Source organism: Alexandromys fortis, unplaced genomic scaffold (genome assembly GCF_014885135.2).
Source record: "Alexandromys fortis isolate MF-2015 unplaced genomic scaffold, M_Fortis_MF-2015_v1.1 scaffold_34, whole genome shotgun sequence".
NCBI lineage: Eukaryota > Metazoa > Chordata > Mammalia > Rodentia > Cricetidae > Alexandromys > Alexandromys fortis.
In genome coordinates, this window is record NW_026067933.1 from 10,081,963 (window position 1) to 10,107,316 (window position 25,354).

Here is a 25,354-nt window from a genome sequence, read left to right on the forward strand (position 1 = left end):
TCATCCCCCATGCCCTCTCTGTTCCCACACCCCCAATCCACTCCTCCTCTGTTTCCTTTAAGGAAAGGGCGGGTTTCCCATGAGTATCAACAGACCTTGCTAGGTGCTATGTTAATGGGGGATAATTTTTAGTTTCGTGTAAACTGAACTCTAAAGAAAGCCAAATAATAGTTGCTGAAATGTGCATTCAAGTAAGAGAGCTGTGGAAAACACTTAAATCAAAACCTCTTCATGCTCCCTCTTTACCATGGAAATAAGGAGTGCACTGAGTATTTGACAGTGCGCCCGAGTACCTGCCTTTCGGTCGGTGTTTTACACACAGGCAGAATCCCCTCGAGTGATGGAACGGTGTTCATTAAGGGTGATCAGCTCGAAGCTGGCAGAGGCTCAGAAAAGAAATAATAGAGTTCCTCACAGCACAGCCTGTTGATATAGAGAGGAGATTCGGATGATGCCAAGGGGAAGGCTTCAAGTAGGAGGTGAGTGGAAAGGCGAGGAGCTGTTGCTGGAGCTCCACAGGGCCGGGGAGCGTGAATTAAGTGAGTGGTTCGCATTCTCCTGCCAATTAAGTGCTTACTATTATGAGAGCTAAAAACTCTTCAAAATGAATAAATGGGTTAAAGAGAACGGGGATTACCATTTAAGTAGAGCATTCTAACTTTGCTTCAGATCCTGGGAATTCTGCAAAATCACAAAGGAGAGAATTAGCTGAACCAAACAGTTTAATGGGAAATTTATTTCAGAAGAGAAGCTGAGGAAAATTTCTGGAGTTAAGTAAGTAGTGACATTTAGAATTAGAGGCCTGTGTGTACAGAGCAGTGTCCATGGATAAAGTTAAGCAATAGGGATGCGCAGAAAGACCTAGAAAAATCTGCAATAGAGACCTCAGGCACTTTGTACAGAGGAACAAAGAAAAATGTAAGCTCTTTACAGGAAATAACTAGGATAGTAGAATTTGACCCAAATTGAATCAAAACATTACTTGCACACACGGACTGCCTGTCAGTAAAGGAACACATGTATATCCATGTATTCACATATAAGTTCATACACACATATATGCACAGATATACACATGCACACACGGGCATCTACATGTATACACACATCCACACGCCTGCCTACCTTAGAAATCATCCCAAGAGCATTCCTTTTTTAGTATCATTAAAACATACAATGTTGCTCAATACCTATTATGGATTTGTGCGTGTTATGGATTGGAAGAGAAAAATTAATATTAACTGGCATGTCACTTCACTGCAATGTATATTTCATGAAGTTAGAAAAAAATGGTAATTATTAGAAAATAAAAGCACTATGAAAAGGTGTAGTTTCTAATTACACTATGAAAAGGTGTAGTTTCTAATTACACTATGAAAAGGTGTAGTTTCTAATTACACTCCACACGAAACATGCTCTTCTGGGGGGGGGGGGATTTGGATTCTCAGCTCATGCTCTTAGAAAAAGAAAAGTTTTCATAAAGTCTGAAATTTAAAATAAGTCCCAGAAATTGAATTAAAAACCAAAATATTTTCTCAGAATATAAATGCTTTTTTAAGCACTGTAAAGGATCTCCTTTTAAAAAAAATATATAAAATAGAAACTTTCCAATTATAAAATATCCTCAGAAAACCACAATTATGTTTTTAATTCTTCGCTAATTTAAGGATTCTTTAACAAGCTTAAGTGGCTACAACTGTCTTTTTTTTTAATTTGAATTTCATAAGAGATTCACAAGGCACATTCCCTCACTAGACTAAACTCCGGGTGGCCTATTTATTCGCAATGCTTCATTCCGTATGGATTTCTTCTCTTTTATTTATTACTTCCAGAAAGGATTTTCTCTAATAAGTTAGCAACTCAGGGGCAAGAGATTTGACTTGCAAGCCTTCAAATCACAAGACCACACCTGTCACCTACCCTATATCTTCTAGAAGCACCAAAGAAAACAGAAAAGCTCAAACTTTACGTGACACAGGAACCACCTCTGTGTGAACCACAAGCAGGCGGTCCACAGAGGTCAAGGTTAAAGTTCGTGGAATAATCTAGAAACGGTTCTCAGCTGGGATCTCATTTATGAAGCCTGAGAATACACCCTCTAATTAAAATGCAATTTCCAAAGCAGACACTCCCTCGACTTTCCTGGGTTAAGTTTCATTCTCAGCAAAGAAAAGTAAAAACAGCTCTCTTCACATTTCCAGATAACAGTCCATTATAAATTAGGCCTTAAATAGCCAATAAGGAAGGCAGCCGGCATCCCGGGCAATGGAGACAATGCGTGAGCCATCAGCCCTCAGGAACCACCCTCAAGAACAGATAATGAGAACTCAGATGCAACAGCCACTCTCTGCACTTTTGACTTCTGCAGCTGAGGTAGCCCATGGAAGATTGGAAAAACGAGTGGGTTGTGGTTTGAAACCGTTCCCACACCCCAGCCGCCCACTTTTTTTTTTTTTTTTTTTTTTTTTCCTGATGACCTCTCCAACCAGCCACCCTAACACCCGTAGTGGGACGTCTCACACCAGTTCTGTGGGAGCCAGCTGTCCTGTTCTGCGGTGCTCAGGGAGCCACACAGGACTCCTGGAACAGGACCCAGCCAGAGCTGACTCACCGCAGCTGCTCCCTTCCAGCCCCACGGAGTTCTGAGCCACAGTCTCCCTTTCCAAGGCCTATTGTTATTACAAAAGACTTGCTGAGCCGCCAAAATGTGCTGAACAGAAAAGCAAGAAGAAAACACCCTCCTCACCTAATGTGGGAAGCAGACTTTGAAGCAGGCAGAAATGGCTGAGGACTCTACTGTGGAAGGCCAAGAAGGGAAGGCAGACAGTTACATGGAGTTCAAAATCAGCATGGACCAGCAGATACTGCCACCGAAGCGAACTTCTCGATGCTGCCGTGTTTAAACGGAGTCGTGTTTAAAATGCTATACGTTATTCCACTATAAATGCTTATTATACATCCAACCAGACAGCCTTCGTCTAGAAAAGTGGGACTGGGAGAATTGCAGAAATAAGAGGTTTGGGAAATGTTACTCCTCATCCAGGGTCAGATGTTTACCCCCAAGTATTTGGAAATGCTTGCCAGTTTGGGTTTCCAGTGGCATCGCAGGCTATAGCTGTTATTTTCACATAGATCTATTTATCTGCCAAAGGCCCCCAGCAGCACTCTCATAGGAGATGACAGATCTCCGCATCTCTACATTCTTTCTGTGAACATTATTAGCAACCTAAACATTTGTTCCCAGACGCTCCGGTGTCCCGTGGCACACACCGCATCATTATCTCCGTAAGGAAACTATTTCCTGCACTATGTAAACTTCACCAGTAAAGACAATGGAAAGAGTACTTCACTTTAAATCCTGCCTTTTTTTTTTTAACAGCATGAATTCTGTGTCTAAAATGAGCTCTACCAAGTTGCAAACAACTTTGACACCTTAATCCAATTCTCCAGATCCTTACGCAACACTGTATTTACGGGTTTTGTCTTTAGTGATCTTATTTAGATTTTTCTGTGTGGGCTCTGGGAAAGAAGATTAGAGAAATCAAGCAATTAAATGGAACACTTACAATTCTGTTTCTACACAAAGAGGAAAAAAAGTGGGGGGCTGCACACGTCCTTAATAAGTCGAGTTTGAATTCTCTCCTATGTACCTTAGTACAAAGTCTAGTTGCTAGGAAATCTCAGGCAAAATACGCCAGCATCTCACCAGACTTTCTGTTTCACGTTTAAAAAGTTGGTATTTCAATAAAAAAAATGGTCAATATATGTTGAAGGATAACTGTTTACTTGAAATAGTGACTGTTTGAATTTTTGGAAATGGCTATATAAATCCTGTTTGCCAATAGTTTCTGACCGTCATTTCCTTCCTTCCTATTCCCTTCCCCGGGATAAAAGTATCGCAACTATAAAGATAAATGAACAAAAACTCATTTTAAGAGCTTTTTTAAAAAAACAACAACAAAAAAGAAACCTATAAATAACAAGATTTTTACTATTATTGTTAATTTTCTGCCAAGTTGATCTTTTTTTTAGTATTCTGTGAGGGCTGAGCACTGAGCATTCTAGAGAAGAAATGAAAGTCAAAAATTTTGAAGAAAAAAATTTAAAAGAAAGAATCTATATTATGAATTGTCTAGGTGTATTGAATTTAAATTAGATAGTACAGCACCTGAATCTGAGAAATGTGTTCTCTGTCTACTCTATCATACTAATAATGAGATGTAATGAACCATGAACAAGAATTCCAAAGATTTCCTGCTATGCTTTTGCAGCTGTGTCCCCTTACGCTCACTCATTTGCTAAATCCTTTTCATGGCAAGTTCAGTCTGAACAATCTAGGGGGGACTCAGGGACTGAGCATAAGTTCCAGAAGATCTAAGGCAAAACCTCAAGTAAAGGTCACATTCTCAGCACCACCCGGAAGAACCCAGCATTTCAAGACAGTCTCAGAGTAAATAAATACACCGATGCTTTATAGATGCTCTTTGAAAGAACCTGGGGAGGGCATCAAAAAGATACAAATAGCCATACAAAACAGGTTGGGCAACACTTGTCAAATGAATAGAGACCACAAGTACTTGTCCTTTAGCTAGATCTCAATTTGTTTTCTTAGTGTCACAGTCCAACATGTTACTTAGAGATACCTGATTTTGACTGAGTCCACACTGATGAAAGATCTAACTTTGACTAAATCTAACAGAGTTTAACATTTACAGGTCAGTTGTTCTATTCTAAAGAAAGTATGGGAGTTTATGGAGTATTTACATTCTAGTTTTAGCTCTGATATTTTAGCACCAACAAAAACACTTTCAGATTTATAGTCGTGTAGCAAAATTACTTGGGAAGGTAACCGAAAGTATATCACCGTCATACCCCTCAATCACTCAAATTTTTTCTTAAAAAAATACTTACTTCTGACGAGTTCCCCATCTTCAGGATTTCCCCAGATGGACTGGTCCTGCATCAGTCCATACTTGGAATGATTACTGCTAGCTTGACTCATGTCTTTCTCACTATTGTCTTCATTGCATTTCTCTGAAAAAAAAAAATTAAACATTTATTGTCATTTGATGAATGCTATATGTGTGTGTGTGTTCATATATTTTTTACTTTTAGTTTTTAGTTTTTGTTTGTACGTTTGAGACGGTATCTCATAGAACAAAGGCCTGGAACTCATGATGTAGTTGATGAGGACCTTGAACTTCTGATGGTCCTATCACTACCTCTCAACTGCTGGAATCACAGGTATGCACCGCCAAATATGGCTTACATTTTTCCTACTGCTTCCAAGTCGGTCATAGCTTAAGGAAATAGAATTATATCATTATCGACTGTTGCATATGTTATTGGCTCAATAACATTTGTTGAATACTTACTATCTTTTCATCATTAAAGAAAGAGGCTCACAATAAAATGAAATCTATCAAGGTTGTGGTAAATAAATTTTAGCATGGCAAGCGGTCTGTCATCATAGAGAAATGTAGAAAGGTTACCTCAAGGATGAGAGTGAATGAGACCATCCAGATAGGGGATGAGACAGAAAAAGCATCAAAGGAGAAGAGACTTGACGGAGATGATTGATGGAGATGAAAGCCAGACCACAGTTGAATGAGAAGTGACTGGGCAGTCAGGATACAGGAAACCAGTTCAGAGTTCTCTGTAGAAACTGGAGGAAAAGTCAAAGAGTGCACGACGCGTTCTCAGAGATGGAAGTATTAAGGATGAGAGGTTGGTGTGTAGGATTATGAGTTCTTAGGTGGAAAGATAACAGGTAAGGAAATGGAATGTCTTGTTGGGAGCATAAGTCAAACAGCACACAACCTATAACACAAGGGAGGCTGCATGCTATGACAGGTCCAGAGCACCAAAGGGGCTCAAAAGAAAGGGGGGGAAAAACCTCATCAGGATTCAAAGATCAAGAAAGACACTTTAGAGAAAGGAGCACATTGGATGGTTGCTAAAAGATTAGAAGAACTTCAAAAGTCACACAGGAGAAAGGAGGAAGAACAGCATGGGAAAACTCCAAACGCAGACACTTGGACAAAGGTCCCAGATCCAGCCTGTGAAGTGCTTTCAGAGGGACAGGAGGCAACACTCTAAAGCTCTCATGAAGTCATAATGTGGATACTTGCCAACATGGGAAATCTAGACTTAAATAAAAAACAAGAGCAAATCAAAGTAAATATTGAAGCTTTGTGAAATGCCTAAGCAAAGCTACATATTAAAGAAAGTAGTAAGCAGGTACATTTGTGTTTCTCAATCCTCATTGGCTGGAGAACAATTCTGAAAAGGCAGATTCCTAGTCCCCAGTGAATCATTCTACTTGAGAGAGAAGGAGCCATCCTTGGGGTGATCCACTCTTCCTATGCCCTTTAAGTATTCACTTAATATCTGAGGAGGGATAAGAAGAGAATGAAGACGGAGAGAAAGAGAACAAAAAGGGAAGACAGAGACCGAGACTGCTGCATTTGAATGTTTACTGCCCGCTTAGGGTCACGTGTGCGAAGATGGGAACAGGTGGAACTACTTGAAAAGGTTCTGAGGTCGAGCCTCGATGGAGGAAATGGGTAACTTGAGGCTTCACAGCATGCCTCACCTACCATTCCCCTCGAGCGCAGACAAAATGTAACTAGGCAGCTTCCCGTTTCTGCCATGACATATGTATTCTCCAAAGTACACCTTTTCTCCCTAAGATATCTTTGTTGGGGTGTTTTATCGTAACAACAGAAAAGGAACTAATACAGGCTCTGAAATGGAGACTTAGCAAAGTTCAGATAGACACTGATGAGAGTTGAACTGGATGAGCCAGGCAATGGTGGTGCATACCTCTAATCCCTGCAATCAGGAGGCAGAGCCAGGTGGATCTCTGTGAGTTCGAGGCCAGCCTGGTCTACCAGAGCTAGTTCCAGGACAGCCAGAACTGTTACACAGAGAAACCCTGTCTCTAAATAAATAAATAAATAAATAAATAATAAATAAATAAATAAATATAAAAATAAAAGGAAAGAAAGAAAAAGAGAGTTGAACTGGATGCTATAATAAAAAAGGTAACAGATGTGAGAAACTAAATAAGGCTTGCATAGTTGGTAATGACCAAATTTGTAATCTTGACCTGATGGTAAAAATTTGGAAGAATGAGAAAACAACTTAGTCATTACGTACATAGAATATATGTGGTGTACCCAAATGTTTATTCATTTCACTGGGAGATGCTTGTACCTTGATAGATAACATATTACCCAGCCTTCACACAGTTCATAGTCTAGATGATGAGTTCAATACTGAGTTTGTGAATGTGCAAACCAGAAAGAAAAGTATAGCTAGTCTGCAGGAAACGAATGAAATCCTGAGTAAATGTGTATTGCGGGGACCTGAGCCAGCCATGTCAAGAACCAAAGCCTCAACCTCACGAGGAATTGGCACATTCCACACGGGATGAGGCTCAAGAGAGATTGCCAAGCCTTCCTCTATCCCAAGAGTGAATGTTCATAGTGTCTGCAGAAATATGTGTCATATCCTCCCCCTTTACAACCTGAAAAACAGCCCTCCTATAAAGCTGCTTCTGGTTAGATTGGCTAAGTCTGCAACCTCCATGATTCAACTATACACCATAAACCCTGCTTCCATGCACAAATATCTATAGTAAACACGCGCTTCCAGGGTACTGTGGCTTCTCCATTAGAGATCCCAGTGCCGCGGATTCCCGGCTGTTCTGTGTGCCCACGTCTTCTCTCCATTCCCTTGATGCCCCTGTTAGGTCAATCCCTGGAGCCTGTGTGCTGGACATACATTAGGCATCCTCTTCAACGTCCACTGTTGAAGCATTCCCAATCACCGAGCTTGTCACAAGAGAGAATGTATTTAAAAGAGTATGTGCCATTAGGAAGTATGATGCCAAGCCATGGAGGCAGACACACAAAAGAGACTCACACAGGAGTTGTTAGCCCATCTTTTTAACATTTCCAGTACAAGGAAAAATTTATGCACATGCAAAAAAAATTCTCATGTATCATAGAGATTTCACAACAAATTAACAATTCGGCTGCAAAACATATTTCAATACATGAAAAATTGGTGAATATAAACTCAGGACTAAAACCAGAGGTTAAGATTGCTCCAAAAAAAAAAAGGGCTTTCAATGCTAAACATTTTCAGACTGCAAAACCATACTCAAAGATCAGTAAAATATAAATTAGAAGCATGTTAAACCAGTATGTTCTAGATTTTTGTAACATTTACTCAGCATTATCACAGAGAAAACGCAATCTTCACGAGCTGTGTTACTTTCAATTAAAATCTGAACTTTCTTAAACAACTCCAGAATTCTTGACTGCTGTCGTCAACCCTGAGATGATCAGTAGGAAAGATTGCCTGCAATATCGCTGGTGTATGTGAACTGTCTCATCAGCAGAAACACATACTCATACTGTTACGTAGCTGACTGCCGCCAGGTGTCATGCTAGTAGGCTTGATTCAATTAGTAACTTTAATTGAAGCTGAATGAAATTAATTATATAATTTTGAGCTGTTCAAGTTTAATTCCATTAAAATTAATTCATGAAACCAAGGCATTATGAAGCATTGCTGACTAAAAGAAAATAGGTATGAATAAAGCCTCCAGACACACTTGACGCATATTTGAATCATGTCCAATATTCGAGTGCTAAGCGCAGACCCTCTCGACTCCTCACTGCATAAATGACAATGCCACGTGGTCCATAGACACGGGGATTTACAATGATGCAACCTTCTCCCAAGTGGGGAGGTCAGAGTTCTTCCTACCCCAAATTCTTATTAAGAGACTGTTTATTATGCTATTTTAAAAAGGAGCTTTCATATCTGGAAATTCTAGAATGAGTTGATCCCAAATGTACTGAAGTCAAAAAAGGAAAACTACCACTCTGTGTCATGAATGATATAGGTAATAAATTCTGCGCAGTTCCTATGACATCACAATCACCAGCGTATTCCACTTTGCCTCCTTTGAAAACTAAATGTCTTGGCTTGAAAGCTGGTCCCTCATGTGTCCTGTGATGATCCATTGCACCCACACCAAGGCAAGGCCCAGGAAAGGTTCCCTGTAAAAACGTAAATTGTCTTCCGCTAATTCTTTACTTGGATAAACTAAACTCCGGGCCCAGCCAAGGCATGCACACCGTTTATCTCTATTGTTTTACATTGCCTCAGCCTAATGGAATGCTAGATAGCAGCCTCACCAATATCCCAAACTTGCAGGCGTCACTGAAGAAACGGAAGGATGAGAGAGAGATTCACTGACATCAGTCATGTGTTGGGGGCGAGAAACAGTTAACCAAATCAACCTCGCAACACTCTTTACCTGGCTGTCTCGGTCACTCCTCCTTAAGATGATGAACCGTCTGAGAGCAGATGACCACTACCCGTTTAGGTTGCTGTGTCACTTCCGCAGTGGGAAGTCAAGGGTTCAACCATTGCTTCTGGATATGAAGATTTGTGGTTGCCATTCAGCTACTATTGTGGGCCTAGTGTGTAGCTCCTCAGCACCAAGGGATTTCCCTAGCATAGGACATCAGTTTGTACCTGGCCATAAGGTGTAACAAAGACAGTCGATGGCTCTTCTCCTCTGTGTAGAGGATTATTCTCCTAAGCCATGGCTTTCATTTCGGTACTGAGTTAGAAGCATGCAGAGAACTCTGGCCGCAGACAGATGCACAGACGCCCAACCTTCGAGCATCTAGTCCAGGTGACTTTGGTGGGTGGAATGTTGACGTCAAAATGAAAGAATGTCCATCCGTATCTTATTACTCATCTCCTCATCACAGGGTTCCAAGGCATCAGAACATCATCAAAGTTGATCTCATCTCATTAACACATCTGCATACAGTCATAATTCCATGAAAAGACTTGTGTGAAAATACAAATGTGAATGATTTAAAATATTAATCAGTTCTACGGATGTGTGGGATAACATAAATATAATTTAGGTACCATAAATTGAAAGCCTTTTAAAACTACTGTGAGCCAAAGGATTGAGGTATACTTGTGGGTGTGCCCAGCTGTTTAGTGTCCCTCCTCTGCACAGGGAAACGAAAAGCAAACTTTGGATAAGAAGGAGACCATGTCCTGACAACAAATCTCTCAGTCAGGGAGACACGAAGTAATCAAGGCCCAATAAAACAGAAGGCGATGGAAACTGCCCAGGGTCAGACTTCTGGCTACAAGGATGACAGCTGTGGGAGCAGGGCAGGGCCTAGTCTCCTCCTCCTCTATGTGGGGAAATGTAGGTGCTGTGTTGCAAAGACCTTCTCACACTCAGGCTGTTTGACTCTGAATGGCGCCCTAATATCCCATCCATGCTGAAGGGTGTTCAGACTGGAACGCATGACGAAGAAGAATTCGTAGACACTGGATTTGATTTAATTCTTAGGAAAAGCAACAAGTATGAATTAAGTTAAAGAAAAGGTCAAAGGGGTAAAATAAGTTCTAAACGATCGATTTAAACACACTATCCTCCAAAATGACTATCTATATAGCATGATCGATTCCCTTTGGTGGCTTTGTTTTTTCCTAAAGTTCAGCATGAATAGTGATAGAAAAGCCCTTCCAATCTTAATTGTTTTTGCTGAGGGAGCATGGGAAAAATTCAAGTAAATGGAATTTATATTTAACTTAAAATTCTATAATATTTTACCTAGCTGGCATTACCCAAATTTCAAATCTTGATAGTGCTACTTGTCTCCGACAGTTGGGGAAATCAAATGATTGGTTAGTTACAAGAAAAAAGTTAATAACAGAAAAGAAAAATCTAAGAATATTAAATGAATTAGATAATAATTTAGGTAAAATTCATCATAGTCACTTACTTGATATGTGGCTCGGTATTTTTTTAAGAGAAAGATAAAAATACTTTGCTTTGTTGAAAGAAAAATGTTAATGAATTTTGCAATTACAGTACTGTCCTGGGAATTTCCAGGGGACTTTAACATATAATATTTGGTAGATCTTCACAACCCTCAGTGATATAATTAGGAAGAAAACATCAGTTCTACTGATGAGAAAACAGCATGTCTCAAAGTCAGATACTGAAGTCAAACAGGATGATAATGGCAGAGGCGGAGATGATCTTGTACTCAGCTGATTCCATCAGAGAAAGCTCATTGCTCACTCAGCCCTTCTCCCAGAATGTATGGAGTGACTCCACATGGAACACGGTCTGCTCTTAGTCTGGCAGATCAGTTACTTGCTCTTTATTTTGAGCACAAATACGTCATCAGGTAATCTATATCCAGTTTTCCTTCTGTCCTTTGTAGTCAGAACTAGCGAGCTCAACTGCTTCTATTAGACGATTACCCAAACTATTAAACAGGAATGTTTCCACCAGTGTGGAAACAAGGAAATATATTATTCCAATAGTTTATCTTTCCCGTGTGTATGTATGTGTGTGTGTATGTGTGTGCTCACCCGTGTATGTGGATGTAGACACAGAAAGATGGCATTTTTCCTACATCATTCCTTCACTATTTGTTTGTTATTGGAGACGGGGTCTCTCAAGGAAAAAAGTTCACTATTTTGGCAGCAATGGCTGGCCAGTGATATTAGGAACCCTCCTGTGTCCACCCCCGGCAGTGCTGTGTCCCCATGTCTAGCTTTAATGTAAGTTCTAAACATCAAAACTCAGAATCTCACACTTCTACAGCAAGCACTTTATCCACCAAGCCATCTCTCTGGCCCTAATAACTGAATATTTTCAATAAACAGTAACAAAAGAATACATACTAAAAAGACAGAACGCTGCTTCTCAAGGAATTAGGCTTAGTAAAGTTATTGTACAACGGTGCATGAGTAAACTTTAAGACACAATAAAGTAATGGACATACACAACCTTCCAAGAACTACGAGCAATGCCATCTTTTTCAATCTTAGATATCTGCATACTTCCCTGTCAAGAAAAAAGGTTATCAGGGTCTCTAGGACAAACATTATTTCCCTAATGTGACTCTGCACTAGAGAGACACTCGGGAGCACAGGTTTGACATCAGTGTGCTACATACGAGGACCACCGCTAATGATGTCAATCCTATGAGAGCTATTCTTTGTTAACATCCTTCATCTTTAAACTGAGAACAATCACGGTACCTAGAACATAAGGTGATGTCAACCTATACGGACTCCTGTCTTGTTTATAATAAAGGCTCATTCACAGTAGTAATCATGGCTTTGTTTTGCTGTTTTTTGTTGTTGTTTTTACATAACCATCTTTCAAATTCCTGCTATAAAAATATCCTGGGGAAGCAGTTGAGGACAATACCTATTCCGCAGTCCCTTCCTGAAGCACCATACAAACTGCGTGACTGTAAGTTGAACAAGGAAAAGCACTTCTCTGTGACAAGTTGTGCCGGTTTTAAAGCTGTGCTATTTGTGGACAAGGCAGTTCTAAGAGGAGAAAAAAATGTCAAGTCCATTTCACGGACAAATCCAGATCCATGTATCAGACTTAGCAGTCTGTAGCCACACAGTCTGGGTCTTCCTCAGCCATTTCTGTTATTCTGTTTTCATTTTTTCTTTAATTGTTCTATCATGTCATCTCAAGTATTCTGCCGAGCTAGGCAAAGGTATGTGCAAACTCACAAAGCCAACATCAAGTATGTTTTCCTCTTGATATCTGCATGCTATTACTTACTTAGTGAAAGTCTAAATGATGACAGAGCTTGGAAACTATCTTTCCAAACCCCTCTAGACCTTAATAAGTGTTCAAAGTACTTATAGTTTTACAGAAAAGAGAATACAAACCTCTGTGATTAAATTCAGGGACTTTTGCATGTTAGGCCTCATATACTTCAATTAAGTAATGTATAATCTATAACAGAGACAGTTACCAAAATATCTATGTTGTCTGCATTTACAAACCTATATTCCCATGTACTTTATCAATAAAACTTGTTTTATACAATTAGCTTTATTTGATTTTCCACCCAGATAACGTATGTGTATTCTAGTTGACAAAAATCATAAGAAATATGATACAAAAATCCCTAAGAAAGTGAAAAATTCTGTGACTATATTTTTCCCAGAAGCATGTGACCTTTAAAAACAAAAAACAAAGATAAGGTGGTTCTCAGGAAGACCTCAGGCTTGGAATTTCACTTCCTCACTGATCCAAACAAACAAACAGACACACACACACACACACACACACACACACACACACACACACAAACACGCACGCAAATAAATAAATAAACAAAAATTAAAAAAAAAAAAACCTGTCCGACCTACGGACCTTAGAGAACAATGCAAATCCAACCTTCTTTGTCTAATCATCTTCTCAATGGATTACAATCTTCTTATCCAAAAACCACATCAAGGTCACGTACACATTTCATCACGTAAACGAGTATATACATAAACTTCCATTATTTTATAAACACAAAAGAAAAATATGTAATCACAGATAAATTATGAGTGCTTATGGACTGAATCGAATGTTTCAGTCAATTCAATGAATTTGTCATTTCCAGGGTTTTGCAAACTGGCAAGACTTTTCAGCATGATCTAAAATGCATTCCTTCAAAAAGCTTCTTAGGGATTCACAAGCTTAATGTGTGATTATATTCAAAATGGAAAGAGCAAAACAAAACAAAAATAAATGACATCAATGTACATCAATGTACGCAGTTTACCTATTGCTGTGCCCAAAGGAGGATATGCATAAACAAAATAAAAAATATTTACAGAAAAATTAGGAAGTGATTATATATGAACATTAAAGAAAGGTATAAAATTCACCAGGAGTTTAAAATGCATCTCAATAAATTAGGGACGGAGGGAAAGATACCACACTGTCCACTCTTAAAAGGAGATGGGTTAGAAAGAAATTTGATAAGGAGAAGAAAATATATTACCTCTGTCATCTTATTCTCCAGTACCTTCACACTCCTAATCCAGCGAAGGAATTTTTAAAACATCTCACCCTGCCTGAACCATAGAAGTTCCTGCTTTCCCAAATTCTCAAGTTTAATGATGTTTACTGAACCAAGAACAGTCACACTATAGCCAAACATTCAAAGGTTCGTGGAATGTAGCATTACTGTCTTAGAGGTCTCCAGAACGACTCACAACACAGATGAAAAGCATTCAATACCCACCATCCTCAACAACTGGCAAAGGATGCCAGCCTTGGTCTTTCAGAAGAAAGGAACTAGCCAAAGCAGAAGCAGCGCCTTACAGCTGGGAATCTTTCTGTTCCTCAAAGACCTCCTACATGTCCAGCTAGAGTCATCTCCCATACAACTTTCACTCATTTCCTTTATTGCGTGGTTTACAAAATTGACTAATAAATAAATCTAGGTAAATTTTTATCCTTTACTTTTGTGACTGCTGTAGTTTTAAGATTCTTTCTTGGTCTCTCTCCCCTATGATAAACACCTCCAGTTCATTAACTGGCTTTACATTCAAGTTGCCTTTTTGGACATAGCACTGTTAACCTTACCTAGAAGCCCTCCTGTCAGGAAACGCTCCATGTAGGTGGCTGCTGAAATCCACAGACGTGGTGTCCACAGTAGCTCCCTTCCTTAGGAGTCCATGAACACTATGAAATAAAACCTGGCCATCTTCCCCTGTGTCACCATGATGATACATACTCATCTTTCATCTTGGCAAGGTCTCCTTTCTTTTCTTTGTTTCTCCTTTTTAAATTATTATTACTGAGTACTCCTAGTACAAAATAATGGGTGGCATCGTGACATTTTTATTCACACACGTAACGTACTTTAGAGTCACCCTTTCAGTGGTCTCAGTTTTCAAAACTTTTCTGTTAGCTCCAGATTATTTGATCAGGACCACATTCTTTCTTTGGCTTTCTGGCGAAGCAATGAACCCTTATTTGGCACTTGTACAAGAATGAAGGCCACTGGAACTCAACAATGAGCCAAAGGGGTTGTTTAATCTGTAACAGCATTTCAAAGCTGAAGAGTCTGACTTTGAAGTAAATAAGTCAGAGAAGACAGGGCAACAGGGTTGGCCATTTCAAGTTTGTTAAAGACACAAATAAAATTATGATGCATGAGTTAAAAGGATATTGAAATGGATTTCTTACACTTCAGATGAACTGATAGGGACTTGACTTAAAGTCAGAAGGTATAGCCTCTGCTAATTCTCATTAACGCCTAAACCAGAAGCTTCTCCAATAATTCACTAACCCACCTTTGGGTCCCTCTTAGCCCTAACCGTGGGATGCTACATTGTTCCTTCCTTTAAGGCCACCCACCCATTTTCATCCAGCTCTGCAACCTTCATCATCTCTTTACCTTTCACACCATCAGCTGCTACCAGATGACGACACTGTCTGGCTCTCTTATCCTAGACACCTGTGGACCTATCATCTTAAGTTATCCTAAATCCCACAGCATCTCATCTCTTCCTGTCTGTTTGCCCCCTGAAGCAATCTTGGGCAATTGTAGGAACAGAAACATCAGCAACATTTTACTTCCCGGTTTTCCTCTTGCCTTAAACATGAATCAGTTGCCGTTCCTGCTAGTGACAAGTCCCCAACTTCTCACAGATATAGACGCACAAGCCATCCATCTCATTCAATCCCAACCAGAAGAACTTTCCTCTCAGACAAACGCAACACACTGTTCCTCAATCAAGAAGTTGTATTTTCTGTTCTTAGATTATGCTGCTTGTTTTAATATGCCTATACAAAAAAGTTAAACATTTGTTTGCTAAAGAAACAAATAACAACAACCCCAACAAAAAGATTGCTTTCCACACTTTGTATCAATCCCACGACCAGAGAGTTATTTTAATATCTTGCCTACTTTAATGTTGTCAAATCCTATGCTGTTTTCTCATACTTGATAACTTACCTTTCTTCTTACTGAGAAATGGTGTGAAACTATTCAGAAGAAAACTTATAACTTGGGTAATAAAACAAGATGCAAGTCTATGTTCATAAATGGTCTAAAGGTCAGATGTTGCTCCATCATGAGAAAGGATCGGGAAAGCTATGCTTTGGGTAGGGCAAGCAGAGGCAAGCTGGCTCCTGGACACGTCACCTTCCGGCCTCAGAGTGCCTGACAACTGCTCCACCACAAGTTGCCTTATTTTGAGTGGCAGCTCTTCACAATTCAAACCAAAATAAATGAGTAAATAAATAAATCCCAAGGCCTGTGTTGTTCACTCTTCAACTGAGGTCACTAGCAACACAACCCAAACAAAACCAAACCCTTCCTGCCATTTTGAAAGTCCCTTACAACTGCAAAAAAATAAAAATAAAATAAACTCCAAAATGAGACCACCCAGGTGGCAGATAATCTGTCACAGGTTCTTGCTGTAAGATTGAAATGATATGTAAATGAGGAGTGCAGTTCCTTTTGGCATACCTCTCGTGTTCCTTCACCAGTGTGCATATGCCTTCTGCGTGCAACTCTGCACACAAGCATCCTTCATCTTCATGGGATCTTGTACATGCCAGGCACACAAAACACCTGGGGTCAGGGTTTTCCCATTCAAATGTCAATACTAAAATGTATGTACTAGTGTAAAGCAATCATTTCCACCTTCACGCCTGCGACTACAGAAAGAGCAAGCAGAAGGGCACATGTACGTGAATCATCTTTCTCCAGATCATGTGGGCGTGAATCTGAAAACCAGAAGTAGACTGCAAGTAGAAACCACAAGCAAAATGGAAATCGGGTTAAAATTAACTCTTTTCATAGCACTTCCGGCTTACTGGATATTGAGTGATCAGAAATAGAATCTACAAACTAGAACTCATAACTACTTCAGAAGCTTAGGGTTGACGAATTATTCCCCTTCTGGATGTTCACCTAAGGAGAAAGGGCAGCTGGACCTTTAAATCCCTTCCTGTGGAGCTACTGTCAGCAAGGGGGACAGAGTGGGAAGGAGAGGGAAGGAGGGGAAAAGAAAGGAGGGGGACAAATCTAAAATACTGGTTCATATGTACAATATCTGACTGAAATAGAAAGCTTACAACTTCTTCAGTCTGTCCCCAATGAATCACCAACTTTAGAAAATGTCCCAATGTCTAGAAACAGGGAGTCCACAGCAGTGGTCTTTTTTACCTAAGCTGAACACAAATACTTAGGGTTAGAAACAGAAATCACCTGATTTAGCTTCAGCCTTCCTATAAGAGAATGGTGATAGTATCTCATGCATTTCGATGGAATTTTTCCCTGTTGTTTGTTATTGTTCTAAACAAGTTTCCGTTTTCAAATGGTATAACTTTAGACAGTGTCAGCTGATGTTTCCTCAGGTTTTTTTTCCCAGCCTTTTATTACTATAAAAATAAAACACTGGTAAAGTGCACTGTTATTTGGCTTTCTTTCCATGAAATCATCTCTACCAGTTCCAGGAAATAAGGTTGAAAGAAACAGGAAAAGTCCTAACACGCCCCAAAATTCCACAGCTTCCCTCACATCTCTGTAAAGGTCACTGGATCATATATATCAAATCCTTGAACGTGGACTGACCAAACAAAGCAGCCGTCACTTAGCTGCAGTCTTCACCTGCCTGTGGTAATTTTTGCTAGCTCTGGAGCTCTCTCTAGCTATTTTTCTCTGCCTCCCATTCTCTGCCCTTCTCCTCTACCAGCCTGGAGTGGAGATCAGTGAGGATAAACACACTCCCCCACATTTATTTTAGAGATATTTGTCCTTTTCCCATCTCCTTCCCTTTGCGTATGAAATCCCAACAACTCTAAGTCCTATGCCAATTCCAAAATCCATTCTCTCTGCTTCTATTCCAAAGCCCCCACCAGTCCCCTTCTGAGAAGGGCAATCAGCCATGCTGATCCATGTCCAGTAGAATTCATGCCAGCCATTCTTAGTTAATCCCTCAGTCTTATTGGGCAGCCTGGGGGTTACATCAGATTGAGTCCCTTTTGAATACTTTCTGCTTTCAAAATTTCCCACAAATCTCAAATGTCTTGACTCATCCTAGCCTCCATAAAAATATTACCATCTACTTTAATGAGAAGATTTAGGCTTTCAATAGTCTATCAAATTTTCTCCAGATTATAGCTTAATCCTTTTCTCCCACACTATTTTAAAGGAAAACATTCCCTACTCTCTAAAGCGTCTCTAGAATTTGGCTCTTTCAGCAGCAAGTGCTTACCACACTTAACACATACCCAAACCAACCCGAGTTATCTTTGCATCCCTCTGTCCTGAGCTTTCTTCCCAGAAAGGTGTCCTGAGAATTCTCAACCCTTGGAAAACATTCTATGTATGTCCTTTGTCCTTTATAAATGACAACGTTTATCTCCTGTAACCACTAAATACCACTAAATGTTCAATACTTCTGGAGGATCATCATGTGCTCTTTTTCTTCTTTTTCAACTTCCATCCAAGGTGCAGCTCTTCCTCAAGATTCTGAGTCCAGAGCCCATGAACTATCTCCCTGATAGAGAACTCTTCATCTGTGAATCTGACCATCACCTCCACCTAGTTACAAAACCGGCTCCTATCTACCTGTTGGTGACTATGACCAATGCTATGTTCCCTGGATGCAACATAAACAAAACAAGACTTCAACGTTCCTGCATGCTGTCATGCTAGTGACAGAGCAAATCTATAGACTGCCTTAAATTCCTACCTCTTCAACAGCTTTCATACTACATATAGCCTAAATATAACAATAAGATGAATTTAATTTATTAACATGTCTGAAAAATGCACCGGAACTCAAAAGAATCACGGTAAATTAAAGTCAAGAGGCTCTCAAAGGTCAGCGTGCGTCATCCTGTTTCTACTGCTATTCTTAAATCAGCTTCCTCAGTGTCCGAGGTCTTTCTTCTACTCTTTTCCCGGCTATTGTAGTGACCTCCTAGATAATTGTCACTTCTACTCTTTTTTTTTTTTTTTTTTTTTTTTTTTTNGTTTTTCGAGACAGGGTTTCTCTGTGGTTTTGGAGCCTGTCCTGGAACTAGCTCTTGTAGACCAGGCTGGTCTCGAACTCACAGAGATCCGCCTGCCAGTGCTGGGATTAAAGGCGTGCACCACCACCGCCCGGCTGTCACTTCTACTCTTGCCCCTATCTTTAAAACCACCCTTTGAACTGCCATCAGGTTTGTTTCCCTAAAAATCCAAATTACGTCTTCTACTTTGTTCTTCTAAAGAACATTCAATGACTCACTAATGCCAACAAGAAAAATGTACATGATCCTCAACACAGACAGTACCCAGTCTTCCTTGTCGTTTTCTCTATCATTTTCCACTTCTGTAGAGAGCCCGTGCAATTATCTGTCTGGAGTAACCAACACTCTGTGATCAGCCCTCCCCAGTGAGTCACACAGCCTACCATCCCAACACTGAGTCCTATTACCACGCCTTCGAGCCCAAGTTACAGTAAACTTTCTTGACAATTTTGCCAAATCCCCAACTAGAGAGAGGTGCTTTCTGTATTCCAATTTCAATTTCCATCGCTGGACTTTCTTTGTGCCTCTGTTATAGTACCTATCTTTTTTTTTTTTTTTTTTTTTTTACATGCTAGCCACTTGTCTAGTTCATACCAGGCTAAACCATAAAATGTGTTTTTCCTACTGTTCAATTCAGGCAATTCAAACCCTCCAAATACTTTAACTGATAAATAGGTCTATCACTTTGAACTCACTCCTTCCTTCCCTTCCTTTCTGACCCTTTGTTCTCGGATTTTTTTCCCCAGTTTTCATTCTTTGACGCATTTACTTCTTTTTGGCAAAGGGGAAAACAACACAATGCTGACAAGCCTTGCCCTCCTAGAACTAAATTTATAAATTGAACATTACTCCCTTCATACATATGAAAGAATTAGGACTTTGGATTTCAAGGTGCTTACAAATGTCCCCACATCCCCTTTAAATCCAGACAAGTCTCCACCTTTTCTCTGTCTCCCACCTTTTCTCTGTCCTTCTTCAAGCATATATATGTGAGACGTGTATTAAGACAGATTCTACTGGGTTTACTTTTATTCTTCATTGTTTGTCTGTGGCTGCCAGCGTTGTAATACTAAGTTGTCTGGGGTTCATCATACAAAGTGTGGAAGTTTTAATAAAATTTATTTCCAACAATTTTTGGAGATTTATTAAGGGAGCTAAATATAATTTACCACTATTTCTAGGGAAAAAAAATAGAGCACAGATTCCAAGAGTCCAGCATCCAAATGAACAGGACTCATGTGAATGCTGAGGGCTATCTTCTGTGTCTTGGTGTAGTTTCTCCAAGAAGTTCTGAAGGGGTGCAAGTCAGGATATCTACTGAGGTGGCAAATGGAATCCTATTGATTGTGGCAGGCTTTTAATTTTCCTCTTCTATCTCTTTTTATAATACTTATGACCTGTTTATTTTAGAAGAAATGATTCTGAAGCTCAAAAGTACTCTGAGAATGAACTGAGAAATTGAACCAAAATTTGGAACATCAGTAGAGAGTTTGCATGGAGTAACAAACTTCAGATTTTGGGTTTGTTTTTTATAGCTTTTTGAAGTCTCTATTCCACTCCGCATAGCCCGTCCCCGCACCCCGGGTATAAAAGAAAAGACTGTTTTCATCCTAAAAGTAAATATAATGTGTCTTTTGGCTGATGGGGGTGGGGGAGTAAATTAATAGGCCTTCGCCTTGGGTACAATCTAACAGCACCAAGAAATCATGTAGGGGCAGATTTGGTGGGTTTCTGCCTGGAGAATCTGATTATGCACCAGAGTGAAGACAAAATCCTTGCTGGCGCCCAAGAAATAAGGACAGAGATTTTTCTGTCTGAGCCATTATTGACTTTGGGCCAGGTCACTCATTATTGAGGGAATGTGCTATCCAGGGCCCTCCTGTAGGATGCAGATCAGGATCCAGATTCCTGGCCTCGGCTCACCAGATGTTGGTAACATACAGTACCACATTTGGACCAACTAACAAGTCTCCAGATATTGTCAAATGTCTCCCTGGGGGCAAAACCATTGCTCTGTGGAGGCCAATGACAGAAGCTGTCCAAAGATAACACATTTTGAGAAACAGCATCTTTAAAAGGGATAAAGCAACATGTACAGATATATACAAACTCACATTATATAAATTGAAATAAACAGGCTTCCTCCGGAGGAAATCTGATTAGCCTCACGAACTCCCGACAACTCAGCTAAGCGTCTAAGTCAGAGCTCTTCTTACGCAGTTTCTACTTGAAGAGCCTCTCCCTCGCTTCTATTTTAGATTATTTTTAATTAACTTCACTGGCATTTTGCATCCTGCTATGAAAAGTCCGCCTAATAGTCTCAGAGGACTCTCCCTAGAGAGAAGAGTACATTAAATCACACATTATCACATTAAAGTATATACCAGCACTGAGTCCAATGGTCTACATCTTGGCAAGTGAAGCAGGGTGGGGGTTGGGATGGAAACAGACTCAAGTGATTCGCAATATCCACAGTCTATTAACTTCTGTGCATCTGCCCCCTGTGAAAAGGTTGTATTGATTCTCTACTTCAACCACATTTATCACAGTGGCATACATTCTACAATTGGTGCTCCACCCGATTTCTTGTTAATCTCTGTATGTGGAGCAATCGCTGTATGGAGCAAACCCCTTAAATTCTCTAAAAGTCCTTTCCCTCACATAAAAGTAAGCAGAACGAAATGAATTATTTCTAAAGATGCTTCTATGCATAGACTACAAATTTATGAAGGAAATACTTGAAATCATAAGGCCCTTTCATTTACAATACTGCAAGAGCATTAAATGCTTAATTGAAAAGAAAACAAAATGCCAATGAGAAGAATCATATATACAAACCCATTTTCTCTTAAAACAAGAGCAAGTGTGGCCCAAATTGCCTTTCACCTACGGAGACATTTCTACAGGAATTTTGCATGAGAACATAACTCAATGTGGTCAGTCGTAAACAGGAAAATCATTTTAAAACACATTAACTTTCTGTTTTCAAAAGCAGGACAACAAACCAGGGGCAACATCCAGTCTCCAGGCAGTTACTTTATCACAAACAAACAAAAGTGGTCAATTAGTTCCTATAAAGTGATGAAACAATACACATAGACATCTAGGATTCAATAGTCCTTGGGACATCAGAAGATAGGAACCCCTGTGGCGGTACTTAGCTAGACCTAAGCAGGGCTATCTCCTGCCCCACAAACTCTCCTGGTCCCTGAATTCCACTGATTCATCGGCCACCTGTCCTGGTTCACAGTTAAGGCCAGCAACAGGCAAGCTCCTTACTCTGGACCGCCTTGCAGAATATACCAGAAAGAGTTCTGATACCAATAACGCTGTCAAAGCAATAGAAAAGCGCGGAGGCACAACAGAAAGGTAAGTGTTCATGGCTGTTCTCTCAGTAACGAAAATCTTTCCAGCTTGATGTTAAAAAGCAGGGTTACTCTGCTAAATTTCCAAACAACACCCATCTTGAAGAATATAAAACTGATTCCAAAATTTAATTAAGGGGTTCAAACCAGATTTAAAAAAAATCCCAATTTTTAAGAGTTATTCCTTGGGTTAACTTAATGGATAGTTCATTGCCACACACTATATATATATATATATATATATATATATATATATATATAAAATCCCACAGTGTGTACATAATACATATGTTTAATTATGCAGAAAACATGTTGGTTTTTTTTACAAAGTTATCTTCTGTGTATGTCCTTAAAGTATTATATTTTCCTCACTAAATTTAATGTACAGAATTTTAAAACTAAGATAGGAAAACTTAGGGAAGGTTAATTTTCAGCTACAACAGGACACTGATTTTCCAGAGACAATATGCATGTTGCATCTTGACAGCACTTAACCTCAGGCCCTTTTAAATGCCCTGCTTCTTGTACCCGGGTCACGTGATACCAAGCGGCTTTGTACTGCACAGGTGCACTAAGTATCGTGGCAACTTCTTTTAGCTGATTTTAAAACGCCATAGCATGAACACTGCAAACTGTGCATGTTAACTGTTTCCAAGTCAAACTGTTTTCCGTGGGTGCTTCATGTTGATGTTTTGCCTCAGCATTGTTTAACAATAGTGATGAATGGCCCCGAGGGGGAGTAGAAACAGCCTATCAGCGAGTCGATATGACTACCGAGGGCATGCCTCGTGACAGCAAACCGAACGCGTTGACAATACGATGCGTGTAAAATGGACTGCTTCTGAGAAAACATATGTTTACCATTTTCTAGTTCTTTGCTTTTCTGCAGCTAATCATTTGAATTCTGTCTGTTTAGGAAAAGAAATGAGTCACTCTTCTAAAACAAAATGATGAACATAACTCAGTTTAACAGCCCAGAGGCCAGATCATCTCCTTTCAAGCTTGGATGTTTTCTGTTTTCATCTACTGTGGCTAGAACAGCAACTTCTAGAACAACAATAAACAACAACAACAACAAAAACCCTTAAGACACTCAATATATATTGGACTCCTGGGGGGAGAGAGACAGATTTTAGTTATGCTTATAATCAAGAGTATGCAGTTTTGGAGACATGGAAAAGTTAACTGGTGCATGGCAGTCAGAAATCTCCTCATCTGAATTATCCTTACAGGAAAAACTAAGAGAAACATGAGTCTGGTTCTGCCACCAGTGAGTAACTGAAGTTTATAACCTTTAAATAAGATACAGTCAAAGTTTTAAAATGTTATGCAAGTTCCCCAGAAGCAAAATTACCCTTTTCCCTTTGGAAGAACACAAAAGAGCAAGTTCATTCCGGGAACACAATTCATTTAAAACATGTTTATTTCAAAACAAAAGTTATTAAAAACATATGCAGGAGCCATTCCAAAAGCAAGTGGTCCCAGAAACCCAAATGGTTAACCTGGTGGCAGAGTACTCCACAAGAACCAGAAAGATGAGAAGAGCCCACGCCAGTTTAGAGAGCAGAGACAGCCCTGAATGAGAAAAGGACACAAGAACTTCAAAGAACTAAGGGTTCGAGACCCCCGCTCCCTCCACACGCACCCCAGCCCCAGGTGCAGGCCAAGAAATGCACAGGCAGAAGGTAGAAGCCATCTAGTCATCTTGTTTCTCACAAGGAAGGGGGAGTGGAGGGACCAGGGACCCCGCCCTCCTCTCCGGTTGTTGATCTGGGGCAGGGATCCTTGGGCAAACTCGTTTAAGTAACTTGAAGTGTGCAAAAGTTGACAACTGTGAGGCTGCACCCCGTCCTCCAAGCACCACCACTACCACCACCACCCCTTCCGTAGGTGTGCGTGCAACCCCAGCCCAGAAGCTCTCCATTCGCAAGCGCTCACTCACCGAGGGCCGAGGAGCCCAGCCGGCCGCCGCCCGCCTCGGCCGAGCACTGCTGCCCCGCGGGCCCGGGAGCGAGGGCTTCGCCCGCACCGGACATGAGCGGTGCTCCGAGCCCGCGCCGCGCCGCCGCCGCCTCCAGCCGCCCGCGGGGCACGCCGACCCCGGCTGCTTAGGTGTTGGGGGCAGGAAACTGACTGCTTCTGGCGGGAAAAGCAAAAGGGACAGAAGGACGAACTGTTTTTAGAGAGAGCAGCACGCTGCCGCGGCGGGCCATTCCCTCCCCCTCCGTGTCCCTCCTCCAACTCCACCCCGGGGAAGTTAGGATTTGAAAGCAGCTTAGGGGACGGTGGGGCGGGAGGGGACGCGCGGGGCGGGAGGGGACGCGCCGGGACCTTGGAGGCAGAGCGACCCGAGGGAGGGGACCCGACCCCCCTCCCCCACGCGCAACTTCCACCTACCTCGGCATCCCCTCCGAGGCCGATCTGAACCCCTTCCTCCCGCCGCCGGTAGTCAGCAAAGCTCGGGAAGCGGTCCCATCGTGTCCCGGCTGCCTGACCACGTCCCGTCGCCCCGGGCTAAGGCCAGACGCAGCAGTGGCCGCGACGGTGGCAGCCGCCGGCGCTGACTCCGCGCACTCCGCCCCCTCCCTCCAGCCAGCTCAGTTCGGCCAGCCCCGCTCTGGGAGGACTTTAGGATCCACTCGTGCCTCTCTTTCACCCTCAAGCTGCCACTCCTACACTCTTCAAACACTTCTCTCTCTGTGGTTCCCTTTCATCATATCCGGATGGGAATGGCCTCGAACTCTTGGCAGGAGGCCTCGCGACTGGGGGCGGCTCGACCTGGGCTTGGCCCTGCACTCCCTTGCGAAGGGATCTGTCTGGGTCAGGAGGCCAGAGCTGGACAGGCCTGGTGTGTAAGCTCTGCACTCCAGGTCCATGCTGCTTTGGGAAAACAGGGAGGCAGCTGGCCTTGGCAGTTGTGAAATCCCCAGACAATGCCGAGAAAGTTCCCCCAATTTCATTTTCAATCCTGCCCACCAAAGGACTATTGAAACTACAGGAATACCCCAAGGAAACAATCTTTGAAACCTAGAAAGTGTGTGTGTGTGTGTGTGTGTGTGTGTGTGTGTGTGTG

The 25,354-nt window shown here is 41.1% G+C and overlaps 1 protein-coding gene across 3 annotated transcripts in view; it reads right to left on the minus strand.

The window, feature by feature from the left end:
* The window catches only part of Mdfic (MyoD family inhibitor domain containing), an 88,278-nt gene extending 63,313 nt beyond the window's left edge, over positions 1-24,965 (minus strand). The window contains exons 1-3 of one of the 3 annotated variants that reach the window (XM_050145916.1): positions 24,679-24,965; positions 24,224-24,417; positions 4,912-5,034 (exon numbers count right to left, since the gene is read on the minus strand). In XM_050145916.1, the coding sequence (XP_050001873.1) occupies positions 4,912-5,034; positions 24,224-24,317 (217 nt within the window). In that variant the 5' untranslated portion in view covers positions 24,318-24,417; positions 24,679-24,965. Of the gene's footprint in view, positions 1-4,911; positions 5,035-24,223; positions 24,421-24,678 lie in introns of all 3 variants that reach the window. The other 2 variants (XM_050145915.1, XM_050145917.1) reach the window with 2 other exon arrangements.
* Between the last annotated feature and the right edge of the window lie 389 nt (positions 24,966-25,354).